A 14,931-nucleotide genomic window follows, 5' to 3' on the forward strand; every position below is an offset into this window, starting at 1 on the left:
TACAGAGAGGTTTAAACCCATTTCAACTTCTAATCAGGGGTCCTTTGGTTTTGTCAGATTCTCAAACCAAGTGTAGATTAACCTAAATATGGAGAATAGGACGGCCTTGATACAAGACATCATAAAATTCCAACAAGAGGAGGGCCAGTACCATGGATAGAGCAAACGGAAGAACAAACTTATGAGGTGACGAGGATATCTTCCAACCTGTGCAATGAAATCCATGCCACATCTCATGAGGAGGAAAGAAATTCAAGTGAAAATAATAGGTAAGAGCAACATTACTACTTTTCCCTATACCAACAAGCATAGACGATGTTAAGATCGGTACAAGTATTCACATCTCAGCTGAATATAGGTGTGCAATACAGACAACGGTTTGTAGATTATGGGCCAAATTATTGCGTGGATACTGTGACAGCTTAATGAACCATGGCATCAAGAACTTTTCAAGTGACATTGTAATGGTCAAGAGATCTTAAGTGGGCAAACCCATACATGTATGGGCATACATAGTTGTGCCATGTGGAAGGCTAATGTGCTGTGTCAAAGGTTTTATGGGTGGGCATACCCACTCTGCTAATTAATCAATTATCCAGCCTACTAGTATAAAGAAAGCAGCATGCTCAAAAACATATAGCCAACTGCCAAACCTGCAGCAAGGAGTCATAACCTTAAAAGTACAAGCCTGCAACATCTAGGTATTTCAGGATTATCTGGTTCTAATCAATGATTTTGGTTCATAACAGATGTTTCACCAAGATGCAGGCCCTCCTTGACAAGGAATACTAAGGGCAGGGTACTTCACGCTGATTGCAGGATCAATAATTTTCTGGTCCTACTTTCTGAAGAATGAACTTGTATTTTGAACAAATCCATTAGTAAGGAAAAGTGTCTAATCATTCTTCCTAATGTTCTCTGGTCAACTTTATAACATTCATTAAGCGATATTCGGATGGTCAGAATTGGAACTCGTCATTTTAGGATAGGCATTTCATAGTTTTGAGTAGATCAAGCTTTAGTTGTGTTGAGATAGGCTAGTTACCCGATTGGGGGAACTAGTCCTAGTTGTGTTAGGATTACTCTTTTTCTTTCTTTTATTTTTTATTTTCCACTGTTTTATTGTATTTTCCTCCTCAGCCGAGTGCTATTCTGGGATTCCTAGTTGTACTAGGAATTCCTAGTAGGATTAGGACTGAGGAGTTTTACTTCAATTACATGTACTTCAGATTACTATAAATAAAGGGCCTGAGTGATCGATTCTGATCACTCAAGCATTCATATTCAGAGCTGTCTACATGTTATCAGAGCCATCTCTGATCTGAAGAACAGCTTCCCCTCGATTTTTCTGGTTTCCATCTTCAACACACTCTCGGCTTCTGGTTCTCTTCTTCTCCAACTCTCTCGGACTCTCTACTTCATGCAGGGCAGCATCTTTGAGGTGATTCAATGAAGAATTAGCTGCTGCCCTCCATGACACCTCTCTGAAAATCATTCAAATACTGGGGTGATCTGAACCTGCCGCAGGTTTCCTCCAACCTTGGAGATCAAGCTGCTGCCCTAATCGAGCTGGATTTCTGGTTTTATTTGGAGATTGATTCCTGCACCTTCTGATCTACACCCTATTGTTTTCAAACTGCAGATCCAAAGCTGCAATTTTTTTGCATTCAAACTGCAGATCTGAATTCAATCCACAGCAGATCCAAATCTGCAATTATTTTGCATTCAGATCTGTCCCTGCTGACCTAAATCTTCTCCAATTCAGGGCTTTTATTGGCTCATCCGAAGGGGCCACTGTCTGGAGGACACTTTCTCTGCTACAAGGAAGACACTCGAACCTTGTTTCAGCCAGTTCTAAGGGCTGCAACTCATACAGCCTTAAAACCCAGGGCTCTACTCGATTAAGGGTTTCCTATTACATCATCAGTTTTTTTTTTGATTTTTGAAGGAACTTTACATGATGTCTGACATCACTTCAGCTGACTCTGATGGATCTTCTCGACAAGAGTATCTTCCTTTTGCTTCTCCCACCAAACTAGATGGGACAAACTATTTAATGTGGTCCAGATCCACTTACCTTACAGTTGCTGGCCGCGGCTACACAGGACACCTTACAGGCACTACTCCTATCCCTACTGAAGAAGGAGCTGCCAAGACTAAATGGTTATCCACTGACTCCATGGTCATGTCATACCTTATTCATTCTATGCATCCTTCAATTGCATCGGGCTACCTTCTCCTAGACACTGCTGCCCAGATATGGAAGGCTGCCAAAGACAATTCACAGGTAGGGAATGATGCTCAGGTCTACGAATTATGGAAGAAAATCCATGACACCAAGTAGAATGATTCATCAATCCCTCAATACTATGCTGAACTCCGCAAGTATTGGCAAGAACTTGATCATTACTCTGATTATCAGCCCACTAATGCCACTGACATTGCTGCCTACAGAAAGCATATTGACAAAATTAGGGTTTATGACTTTTTGGCTGGACTTAATGTGGAATACGACCCAATTAGGGTTCAGATTCTAGGCAAAGACCCTTTCCCTACATTGGAACAGTCTTATGCCTTGGTTAACAGTGAAGATCGCCGAAGAACTGCTATGCTCAATACTACAGTTCCGGATCGATCAGCATTGCAGACGGGGCTGGTTCTACTCCTTCGATTCTTGATACTTCTAAATTTGAGAAGACACAGTTAAATGTGAGCATTGTGGAAAATTGTGGCACACCAAGGCCACCTGTAGGAAGATACATGGCAAACCAGCCGACTTTGAGGCTAAACGTGCTGCTCGTAAATCGAAAAACAAAGCTAATCATACTGAAGCTGTCACTCCTACCCCTCCTACTGACACTGGACTATCCAAGGATGAACTTCAGGCTTTCCGTCGTATGTTACAGGCTTCCGCTACTACAACAACACCTGCCAATTCTTCCACTCCTCCAGGTTCAAATTTAGCTCACTCAGGTATTTCTTTTGTTGGTCACTGTGCATCGGTAGTCTCCTCTCCCTGGATCATAGACTCCGGTGCCACTGATCATATGACTGGATCCTCTAGTATCTTTACTCGTTACTCTCCTACATCTGGTAAAGACAAAGTACGGGTAGCTGATGGCTCTCTCTCCTCTATCTCTGGAAAGGGCTCCATCAGTTGCACACCTTCCTTACAGTTATCATCTGTTTTACATATTCTTAAATTTACCACTAATCTTCTTTCTATCAGTAGTCTTACCCGTGACCTAAATTGTAAAGTAACCTTTTTTCCTTCACACTGTGTGTTTCAGAATCTGGCAACGGGGGCGACGATTGGATGTGGTAAGATGCATAGTGGATTGTACCTGCTAGATACTGGGAGTCTTACTTCACCACCGCCTTTGGCTTCTCCCATCCATCAAAGTGCGTTAGTTTCTTCTGAACTTCAACAATGGCATAATAGACTAGGTCACCCCCCTTTAGGAACATTATCCCTTTTGTTTCCAGCATTAGCTAAAGAATGTCATAAAGATGATTTTTTTTGTGAAGCCTGTGTTTTGGTTAAACAACATCGTTCTACTTATTCTATTTCTAATAAAAGAAGCTCTTCTCGTTTTAATATTGTTCACTCTGATGTTTGGGGGCCTAGCCGCAAACCATCCCTTAAAGGCCACCGTTGGTTTGTTTCTTTCATTGATTGTTATTCTAGGTGTACTTGGGTATATTTAATGCACAACAAAAGTGAAGTTTTCTCTTGTTTTCAAAATTTTCATAAAATGATTCAGACCCAATACACTGCCACTCTCAAGATATTGCGTAGTGACAATGGTAAAGAATACATGGATGGTCAGTTTCAGCAGTACCTTGTTGCCCATGGAATACTCCATCAGACCAGTCGTGTTGATATCCCAGCCCAAAATGGTGTGGCTGAAAGAAAAAACCGCCACCTTCTTGAGGTGACTCGGGCTCTTATGTTTGCCCATTCTGTCCCTTCCCAATATTGGGGAGATGCTGTCCTGACTGCTGCCTATCTTATCAATAGGCTCCCTACTCGAGTCCTTGACTCTGCCACCCCTGCTTCATTACTACAGGGGTCCTCCACCTTTGTTGTCCCACCAAAGGAGTTTGGTTGTGTTTGTTATGTTCGCGATACCCGATCTCCGGGCAAGCTTGAACCCCGTGGGACCCGGTGTATTTTTTTAGGTTACTCTCCTTCCCAAAAGGGATATAAGTGTTACCATCCTCCTACCCGTCGCACCTTCACCAGTATGGATGTTGTCTTTCATGAAACTCTATCTTATTATCACCCCACACCTCTTCAGGGGGAGACTTTTGGTGAAGATGTGATGGTTGACCTTCCCATACAGACCCAGACCCGAGTCCAACTACCTATTTCACCCACCCCTCAACCGACTGTTGTTTCCTCCCCTCTCCCCTCTCCTGCTTCCGATGCTGAAAATCCTATTGGTGATAATTCCCTTCAGGGGGGAGGTGACTCCAGTCCAACAAACCATTAGGGAATTTCAGAAGAAAATTAACGACTCTAATCTCAAAACATATCACAGGGGACATTCCCAATACAAGCAGCTTCCATCCACTGTAGCTCCAGCACCACTACAGTTGTCGGCCCTGGAACCAGATCGTTCTCCAGGTAACATATCCTCTCCTTCATCTCCTGATTTACCTATTGCTCATCGTAAAGGTATTCGGGCTTGTACCCAGCACCCCATTTCTCATGTAGTCTCTTATGACTCCCTTTCTCCATCATTTCGTACATTTGTCTCCTCTCTTTCTTCTGTTCGTATTCCCCAAAATTGGCAGGAAGCTTTTGCAGATGGAAAGTGGAAAGCGGCAATGATGGAAGAAATGCAAGCCTTAAAAAAGAATAATACATGGGAACTTGTGGTTCTTCCTCCAGGAAAGAAACCAGTTGGATGTAAGTGGGTGTTTATGGTGAAACAGAAGGTAGATGGCACTGTGGATCGATACAAAGCACGTTTGGTTGCAAAAGGATTTACTCAGACCTATGGGATCGATTACCAGGAGACTTTTGCACCAGTCGCGAAATTAAACACTGTCAGAGTGCTACTTTCTTGTGCAGTGAATCTTGGCTGGGAGTTATAACAATTAGATGTGAAGAATGCCTTCTTCCATGGAGAACTTGACGAGGAAGTGTACATGGACATTCCACCTGGATTCTCTTGTGATAAGACCAGCGGGAAAGTTTGTAAATTGAAGCGTGCTTTATATGGACTGAAACAGTCCCCTCGTGCATGGTTTGGACGATTTCATAAGGCAATGGTCTCTGCAGGTTATAAGCAGAGCAACGCTGATCATACTTTGTTTATCAAGAAAAATGGTGAAAAGGTAACTCTCCTAATAGTTTATGTTGATGATATTGTGGTGACCGGGAATGATAATTATGAAATCACCCAGTTGAAGACTTATCTTGGGCGAGAATTTGAAATAAAAGATCTGGGAAAACTAAAGTACTTTCTAGGGATAGAAGTTGCTAGATCTTCTGAAGGCATCTTTCTTTCTCAAAGAAAGTACATCCTAGATTTATTGACCGAGACTGGAATGCTAGGGTGTCATCCTTCCGATACACCTATGGATGCTACTACAAGACTTAAAGAAAAGGAGGGAACTCCTGTTGATAAAGGTCGGTATCAAAGATTGGTTGGTAAGCTCATCTATCTGTCTCATACAAGACCCGACATAGCGATATCTGTGAGTATGGTTAGTCGGTTCATGCATGATCCACACTCCTCTCACATGGATCTTGTTATTCGGATCCTTCGATATTTAAAATCAGCACCGGGTAAAGGAATTCTTTTGTCTCCGAATGGTCATCTTCGTGTCGAAGCATATACTGATGCGGATTGGGCTGGTTCCTCTGATAGAAAGTCCATTTCTGGCTATTGCTCATTTGTTGGCGGCAATCTTGTTACGTGGCGTAGTAAAAAGCAGAACGTCGTGGCAAGATCTAGTGCTGAAGCAGAGTTTCGTGCTATGGCACAAGGTATTTGTGAAATGTTGTGGCTCAAAGGTTTATTACAAGATATCAGGACTCCTGTTCCTCTTCCCATGATGTTGTATTGTGACAACAAGGCTACTATTAGTATTGCTCACAACCCAGTTCAGCATGATCGTACTAAGCATGTGGAGGTTGACAGACACTTTATTAAAGAAAAGTTGGAAGGAGGGCTGGTGTGTGTTCCGTTTGTGCAATCTTCTGACCAGCTTGCTGATGTGTTTACTAAAGGCTTAAGTGGAAAGATTTTCATCCTATTCTTGTCAAGTTGGGCATGGTTGATATTTATGCTCCAACTTGAGGGGGAGTGTTGAGATAGGCTAGTTACCCGATTGGTGGAACTAGTCCTAGTTGTGTTAGGATTGCAGTCGTAGTTGTGTTAGGATTACTCTTTTTCTTTCTTTTATTTTTTATTTTCCACTGTTTTATTGTATTTTCCTCCTCAGCCGAGTGCTATTCTGGGATTCCTAGTTGTACTAGGAATTCCTAGTACGATTAGGACTGAGGAGTTTTACTTCAATTACATGTATTTCAGATTACTATAAATAAAGGGCTTGGGTGATCGATTCTGATCACTCAAGCATTCATATTCAGAGCTGTCTACAAGTTGGAAGTCCAAAAACCACAGGTAGTTCAAGCACTCCATCAAACTCCACTAATCTAGTTGACAGTTTGAACAATTACTGGTGTGGTTGCCCAAATGGAGCATGTACTTCCAGTGAAGACAAACTCCATCAGGCTGTTTGGAGTCTTGGATTGAAGTAGCCCCTTGAAAGAACTCTTTCCTAATTTACAAAGCTAAATTGGATTAACGTCAACTCACAGGAAAAAGGTAATCCAATGCATCCCAAGCAGCATGGCGAACAGCTCTTGTTGGATACATTGGACCCCCAGGCGATGTGAAGCTATACAAGCATGCCTTAAGCCTTGTACTTGTGGTCATCCTCAGCTCCAACCCTACACAAATTAGTCATAATAAAATAACTGCAACAGGGGAACCCATGTGACAGAAAAAATGTCTGAAAATATTGAACATGTCAAAATATCAATGTCAGTAGTGAATAATTACCCTGCAGGGCTTTCATCTGGGAAAGATAATATAGCAGTACCGGTTCCACCTTCAACTTTTGGAGCTGATTATAAAATCACATCGCCACATATATATATATGAGTATTCCTTTAAAATCAAGAAGAATGCAAACCTCAAGAAATTATTAGGGAGATACCTGATCAGTGAGCTCAATAACAAAAATGTCTGCCGGACCACCAACCAAAAATGCATTTGGAAACACAGGAAATTGTTGTAAGAGAATATCAAGCCTGTCAACTGCATGAAGAACAAACACCTATATTAAAAGAGTTAAAAATACTTCTAGATTGAGAGTGCAGTTATTAACTGATATATACACACCTAAATTGTAAAAGAATATGAACCTGGAGAGTAAAAGATATAGATCTCTCTGGGCCTGAAAATAAATTGAAAGTAGGATGCTAATGTTCAACTGCGTATAGAACTTTATATCACTAGCCCAGGGGCCAAAAAAAAAAAAAAAAACAGAATCCTTGAAGATTAATTTAATGAATTAAAATTGCAAACTCAAAACATCATTATATTAGTACCGGAAGGGGGAAAGTTTGACCTGAGGGGCGATTTTATTTAAGCGCATGGGCACCAGGGCAACTTCCTCAAGAAGATACTGAGGCAGTAAAGATCATTTCATAATAATTTAGACAAGCCAATAAACCAAACATGCAGGATAGAGATAACATCTTAGCTGGATTTAAAAGAATCTTACATGGAACAAAGAGAAGAAACGTTGTGTGTTTGTTTGGATGTCAATCCTGCCAACAAGCACTTGGTAAGAAATGGAAAGTGATCAAAGTTATATGCTTAAGAAATTCCAAACCCACCTCCCCCCAAACCCACACCCCCCCCCCCCAAAAAAAAAAAAAAAAAAAAACCCTCAAGGGAAAAAGAGCTAACATCCAAGATTCAGCCTAACTCAATGATAGACTATCCAAGCTTAATTCATACCAGAAAACATTTGTAGCACCATGGACAAGGGCAGATGAGTAACGGAAAAGGACTTCTGAATTTTCAAGTTCGACTTCAAATAACTGCATAAATAACATAAAAGACATAAATTAATCAGTGCGACAGAAGTGTCTTGGGTCAGATGCAGAAATCTGATATAAGTATTTATTGCTTTGAGCTGAGCTCATGAAACCTGTAGCGCATATGCTGCTCTACTTCATGACGGAGTCAAACCCCAGAGCACATTGACACGAGTGTCTCTCCTGTTGAACTATACTGAATAATGTCTAAATTCAGTCTGCCAGTTCCATGCCAACTGATCTTTTTCCTTTGCATTGACTTGAAAGTGTCTAATTTTAAACTTACAGGTCCAGTCAAATGAGGATGGATGTGGATACCTCATTTTGTCACCCCGAAAGTAAGGGTGTCAATTTTGGACCAGAACTGGGAAACGGACCGGAACCGACCCACCCAATAACTTATTCTCTCTCTCTTGTCTGGTACTAGCTTTTTCCCTTGAACCTTTTCTTTTCCTTTACTGTTCTGTTCTCATTCTTTCTTCCTTTTATTTTTCTCTTTCCTTGATATTCTGGTTCGTGTTCACTCTCACCCCTGTACTGGAGGCAACTGATCAGGGAAGAATTCGTTGGAACTCCTCCGACTGAACTATGTTTGACATGATATTTTGGTTGAGGGTAGAGCTTCCGTATACGAGACAAATTCTAGAGTATCATTACCTGAAAGACCACTCTGTTGTGAGTTGCAGAACAGCAACTATCGCTGGTTCCTGCTAATCCACCAGCCCTAATTTGCAGAAGTTCTTTTGCTTTAGTCCTCGCTCCTTGAGACACTCAGTAGATTGGGTTGGGTATAGCCAAGTGTTACGAAGCTATTCATAAATTTTCTTGTGATTTGGGTTCGTAGTAGAGGGGCTGGATCGATCGCAACGGTCCCTCCATCGATGGTTTTGTGAGGAGGAAGAACTCCTCTCCTATAAGATATTGAGGCCTATCTAGACTTTTCCTTTAAGCACCTGTCCCCTGGTTATTACAATAAAGCCCATGATTTTGGAATTTATTTCCAGTTACATCCATCTATAAATTGCTTTCCAGAATTATCTTTTCCTTTTAGGTTTAATTCCAGATTGGTCCCCAAATCTGTTATTTACTTCTAAGAACTTGCCTTGTTTCAAATTTACAGATTTACCACTGAACCTTTAATTCGAGTTATTTACTATTCCTGTGGGCCCATACCTATCCGATTTGAGGGTGTCGGACCTGATATCGCATCAATTAGTATCAAAGCCAAAATTTCTGGCCGTTACTAACCATGACAGGTCACATAACCAATCCTGAGTTGCACGTTATATCGGTAACTGGCTGAGAATTAGCAGAAGAATGAGGCCAAGCTTGAAAAATTCATGGGAGAGTCTCAAGGTGTTCTTACTAATATTCTTGCCTCTATGAAGAGGTCCGAAAAGCGAGATGAGGTAGGACCATCTACACTAGTTCCTCGGTTTGGTGCTTTACAGATCGAAGATATACCTCGACGATGGCAACCCAATCCGGCTATACCCCAGGATGTTACACAACAGTTTTCAGACAAGGACTATGACATCAAGATTGAGGTTCCAAAGTTTAGTAGTGAAAAGGGATCAGAGGAGTTCCTCAACTGGATTACTAAGGTCGAGAGGGTTTTTGCTTACAAGTCCTTTCTAGATGAAAAGAAGTGCAAGTTCATCCTCACTAAATTTACTGGTTATGCATGTTCATGGTGGGATAACATACTACATTCAAGACTTATCAGGCGACTTGGACTCGTTACTAACTGGGAGGCCATGAAGAAGACTCTGAATTAGAAGTTCGTCCCTCCTAATCATGAGAAGGTATTATTTCACAAACTGATTAATTTTCAGCAAGGAAGCAAGGATGTGGATTCCTACACGATAGAATTCCACAAATTATCTTCGAGGTGCCGACTTCAGGAAACAGACCAACAACAAGTTATGAGACATGAGCGGGCTGAGTACTGAGATTTTACTAGAGTTGGCTAACACTGATTTCAGGTCTGTTGATGTGCAGCTGCTTATGCCAAGACAACTGAAGAGTAGCACAATTATTTGAAGGATCTGCTCAAAACTCTTTCAGTTTATAAACCTCCACCACAGATTGAAGAAAAGAAGCCTGAATTCTCGCAGAATGGAAGAGAGGAAGCCGGAAGTTAACAGAAGCAATGATAGGTTGAAGAACGTTGTGTGCTGTAATTATGGCAAGAAGGGTCACTTCGGCAACAAATGTCTCAATAAGTCTCTTCCCGTGAATGTAGCAGAGATGCAATCGGCAGAGAAGGGCAATGATGATGATACAACTGATTTATACCCTTATCCTTTAGAGGATGATGGTCTTGATGATGACGAAGTTGAAGCTTACTTTGCTAGCCTTACTTTATTCTCAAACAGACTTGATAAAGCTCCCTCTTCAGACAGAAGGGTAATCTTCGACATGGTACTGGTTCTACAAATGTTCATATAGTCGTTGATACCGGGTCAGAAGAAAACTTAATCTCTGCTGAATTTGCTTGAGCACTCGACCTTCCATAGAAGCAGCTTTTCAAGAAGATTCATGTGCGAGGTTTTGGACCTACAACTCGAGAAGAGGCCACTGCAGTAGTTCAAGAGTACACTTACAGTTTGGGCCGTTACAGTATCATGTGCATTGCTTAGTCACCCCGTTGGCACATTGTGATATTCTTCTAGGACAACCTTGGCAACGACAAGCTAGTATTCTCTACGATGGTGCATGGAACACTATCAAAGTCAATCAAGGAGGCCCTGCAAATGTCACCACATCCACATGCATTATCATACATGCCTTGTCGGCGGCATCTCCTCCTCCAGTTATGAGTCATTCTTTCCTCCCCACTCATGGAATTGCGGTTTGACCTCTTCCCCGAGATACGTGTCCTCAGCATTGAGATAATTACAAGGTTATCTTGGGTTCGCAACCTAACTCGACTGATAGATTAGTTGTTTATTTGTAATTTTTATTTTATTTTATTCCTTCGATAGTGTCGTAGGAGTTGGGTTGTGGAATCTGATTCCAAATCTACTTCAATGTTTTGGGTTTGAGTTAACTTTTGTTTTCAGTTTTTGGATAGGATTAGGACTTCAATGTTTGATTCTATAAAACAACATGTAAGCCAATAATTCTGAGTTGGCATTTTGGAAGTGAATGACAAGTGCTTACCATCATGCTGCCCAGAGCTGTGTGCGTAAGTCTCTCTCTCTCTCTGCTCAGATACAAGCTTTTTCTCTTGAACCTTTTCTTGTCCTCTACTGTTCTGTTCTCATTCTTCCTTCCTTTTATTCTTCTTTTCCCTTGGTATTCTGATTTGTGTTCACTCTCACCCCTGTGCTGGCGGTAACTGATCAGGGAAGAATTCTTTGGAACTCCTCCAACTGAACTCCATTTGACATGATATTTTTGTTAAAGGTAGAGCTACCATATCCAAGAAACCCTAGAGTCATACCTGAAAGACCACACTGTTGTGAGTTGGAGAACAGCAACCATCACTGGTTCCTGCTAATCCACCAGCTCTAATTTGGAGTATTTTTTCTGCTGTAATCCTCACTCCTTGACACACTTAATTAGTTTGGGTTGGTAGGGCCAAGTGTTACGAAGCTATTCCTAAATTTTCTTGTGATTTAGGCTGGATCGATCGCAGGGGTCCCTCCATCGCTGGACAATGTTCTTCTCACAGCCTGGGTACGGTTGATAGAATCTTTAAATCTTAGGAGAGACGATTGTCATTAGTCAATATGCAGGGGAGGGGAGTGTAATTTCCTCTAAACTTTATCTACTATCAAATTGCACCTTTGTATATTGTTAGCTATCTCACAGGTGCTATCTATTCATCTGCTTACCCAAAAAAACAAAAAAAAATCCTTTCATCTGGCAAAGCCAGCAATTAAAGTCCCCCATCCGGCCATCCCTCCATTCCAGCAAAGAAAGTAACTATAGAGATATGTTTCACTGGCTTAATGAGGGGAGATCTAAGAATTCAAAACTACGCTTACTGTGAATTTTGGCAAAGAACAGCTATTGTAGCTTGACTAAAATATCCTACAGCCCAAGAATGTAAAATTAATACTACAAGATATTGATGAACCATTCCTTCACTTTCTAGTTAGTATGAACTAGAGCATATAGTCCAGCTTCCAAAGTGCATCAACAACATTTCATCAGGTTTTATCCTGACAAGTTCTACCATGAAACACAAACCAAGCAGCAAATATACATACTATATCTCATTGCAGAATTTATAGATCTACATGTAATTCAATGGGAGGAAACTGTAACAGAAATAATAAAAGCACTGGAAAGAAACTACAACATTACGATCAAAAGCTACAAAGAACTGGCAGCAGATCTTACAAAGAAAAATAAAAAACATTTGCAAAGATAAATTAAAGTCGGACAATAAGCATCACTTGCCGACCCTTTTCTCAACCTTTACGTTTATCCATGTGTATTGTATAAAACTAATCAGTCTTAAGAAGTTATTCTTTAAGAGTCTAATCATGTCTAGTATCTAATACTTGTTACCGAAGGGAATTAACTTTTCTCACAACACCAACAAAAGTGGTGAAATGAATGATTTCTGATATACAGATACCGTATCCATGTGAAAGTTTGGTCATGCCGACAAACAACCTTGCGATCTTACAAAGAAAAATAAAAAACATTTGCAAAGATAAATTAAATTTGGACAATAAGCATCACTTGCCGACCCTTTTCTCAACTTCTACTTTTACCCATGTGTATTGTATAAAACCAATCAGTCTTAAGAAGTTATTCTTTAAGGGTCTAATCATGTCAAGTATCTAATACTTGTTACCGAGGGGCATTAACTTTTCCCACAACACCAACAAAAGTGGTGAAACGAATGATTTCTGATATACAGATACCACATCCAAGTGAAAGTTGGGTCATGCCAACAAACAACCTCTTGCGTCCACGCTCCTTTATCAGGCTTGGGATTCAAAGGGGAACAGTACTGAACATGGACAGTCCACAGTATATCAAATAAATATAGGATAGAATGCAAATTAGGACGATAAAATGTATGTAAGACAGAAGGCGGACCTCCGCGGAACAATAAGGTTGCTCCATTGTGACCTAGTGGTCACGGGTTCGAGTCTGGAAACAACCTCTCCGCGAAGCGGGCTTAAGGCTGCATACATTATGACCCTCCCCAGACCCCGCAGTAGCTGTAGCCTCGTGCACTGGGTATGCCTTTTTTTTTTTAAAAAATGTATGCAAGACAGGGCATAGCTGTCATAAGTGGTGTATGCCAACCCTTTAATAGAGCAAGATTCTAAATCTCGGTGCCGAGGCCAGTTTCGACCGGCCAAGAAACCGAGATTTCCCATGTTTCCACCGAAACCAAGTCAAAACCTGGTATTTTCTGGGCCAAACTCAACATGTCATGTGCTGTCAAAACTGGTCGAAACTAGGCTAGTCAAAACTGGTCAAAATTAGTCGAAACTTGGTATTTTTCGGTTGAAACCAATTGAAACCTGACTTGTACCAAGTTTTGTCTCGGTTTCTTGGGAAACTGAGATATCTCGGTTTCTTGGGAGACCGAGATATCTCGTTCTTGGACCATGCAATTGAGTAGTCACACTACTATCCCACTTGGAAGATTGGGTTTTCATCTTTCTCTCCTTCCCCCACAACCTTTTGATATTTAACAGTATAGGTAGCAGAACTATAATAGTATCACGAATATATGCTTTTATCTCCAAATATCAAAACGAAATATAGCCTCTGTGAGTGTGTCATAGCTATATATAATATAACAAGTTTATAAAAGATTTTGCTAAAAGACATACCCATTTGTGGAAAAGGAGTGCAAAAATATTAGATGCAAAAGACTGGCTCCAGAGTTGGACCATTAAATCAAGGATGGGTTTTCCACGGTCAGGAACTCTAACATAATGATCAGCAAGCACATCATAAAAACATAGATGACTCTGGATTCCATCCTCTTCAGGAGAAACTCCATCTTCATCCCTCAGAAGAATGATGCCTGTTTCAAAGGCAGTGCAAAAGAATTAGAAAGCAAATAAAAATGGGAATGTAATGACATGTCCTCAACGTCAAACACTGACATAAATCATAGCTAGGCATGAAGTATAAGATCCTATTATATGACATACAAAAGGGTAATAAAGCACAACAGTATTAAAAGAGAGTAAAAATCCATTACCTATTTGGGCTTCATATTAAGGAAGATGGACGATGAACATCTGGAGATCATGATTCATAAGTTACCAATTTGAAACTTTGGTTAATGTCAGTCTTTATTTTTGTTAGTTACTGTTTGAGTTTTCGTCCTATTCCACAGCAAGTCCAATCCTCAACTTTACAATTAAAGACCAATTAAAGACTGAACGACTCTAGGTTATACCGACATACTAATTAAACTTGACAACGTTCAGAGGAACTAGTGTGGATACAGTTCTAGAAGCAAATCTGATATGACCATATAAAGTCTTAAAGTTTCATAGCTCATAGACAACGTTCGAATATTTGAAGAAATGGCAAGGCCCAAGTACACATAACAGCGTATTTATAGAAGAAAGATGACGAGAATTAACGAAAGAAGGCTCACCTCGTGCACGGCCATCAACTTCTAAGGCTATATCAGCGAACAGCTCTTGCAACAAATTAAGTCTCTGGGATCGATAGGCTAATGCCTACAAAGATTCAATGGGCAAAGAGAGTCTAATTCATTGTGAAAATTTTAGCACACATGAGAATTAAGTCATATGAGCTAAGGAAACTTAAAATATTACGCCTCAATGGAGTCAAAATTTAGG

At 40.7% G+C, this 14,931-nt stretch overlaps 1 protein-coding gene and 1 long non-coding RNA gene across 2 annotated transcripts in view; one reads left to right on the forward strand and one right to left on the reverse strand.

The window, feature by feature from the left end:
- Positions 1-14,931, reverse strand: part of LOC122666561 — a 15,442-nt gene continuing 511 nt past the window's right edge. Inside the window, exons 2-11 of the mRNA XM_043862575.1 lie at positions 14,724-14,808; positions 13,942-14,138; positions 8,049-8,131; positions 7,810-7,855; positions 7,654-7,710; positions 7,425-7,479; positions 7,240-7,340; positions 7,083-7,146; positions 6,837-6,970; positions 1-207 (exon numbers count right to left, since the gene is read on the reverse strand). Of these exons, the coding sequence (XP_043718510.1) occupies positions 34-207; positions 6,837-6,970; positions 7,083-7,146; positions 7,240-7,340; positions 7,425-7,479; positions 7,654-7,710; positions 7,810-7,855; positions 8,049-8,131; positions 13,942-14,138; positions 14,724-14,808 (996 nt within the window). The 3' untranslated portion in view covers positions 1-33. The remainder of the gene's footprint in view (positions 208-6,836; positions 6,971-7,082; positions 7,147-7,239; positions 7,341-7,424; positions 7,480-7,653; positions 7,711-7,809; positions 7,856-8,048; positions 8,132-13,941; positions 14,139-14,723; positions 14,809-14,931) is intronic.
- The window catches only part of LOC122666571, a 24,754-nt gene continuing 13,928 nt past the window's right edge, over positions 4,106-14,931 (forward strand). The window contains exons 1-2 of the long non-coding RNA XR_006333680.1: positions 4,106-4,116; positions 5,715-5,722. This is a non-coding gene — a long non-coding RNA (uncharacterized LOC122666571). The remainder of the gene's footprint in view (positions 4,117-5,714; positions 5,723-14,931) is intronic.

This window comes from Telopea speciosissima, chromosome 1, assembly GCF_018873765.1.
Source record: "Telopea speciosissima isolate NSW1024214 ecotype Mountain lineage chromosome 1, Tspe_v1, whole genome shotgun sequence".
NCBI classification, from domain to species: Eukaryota; Viridiplantae; Streptophyta; class Magnoliopsida; order Proteales; family Proteaceae; genus Telopea; species Telopea speciosissima.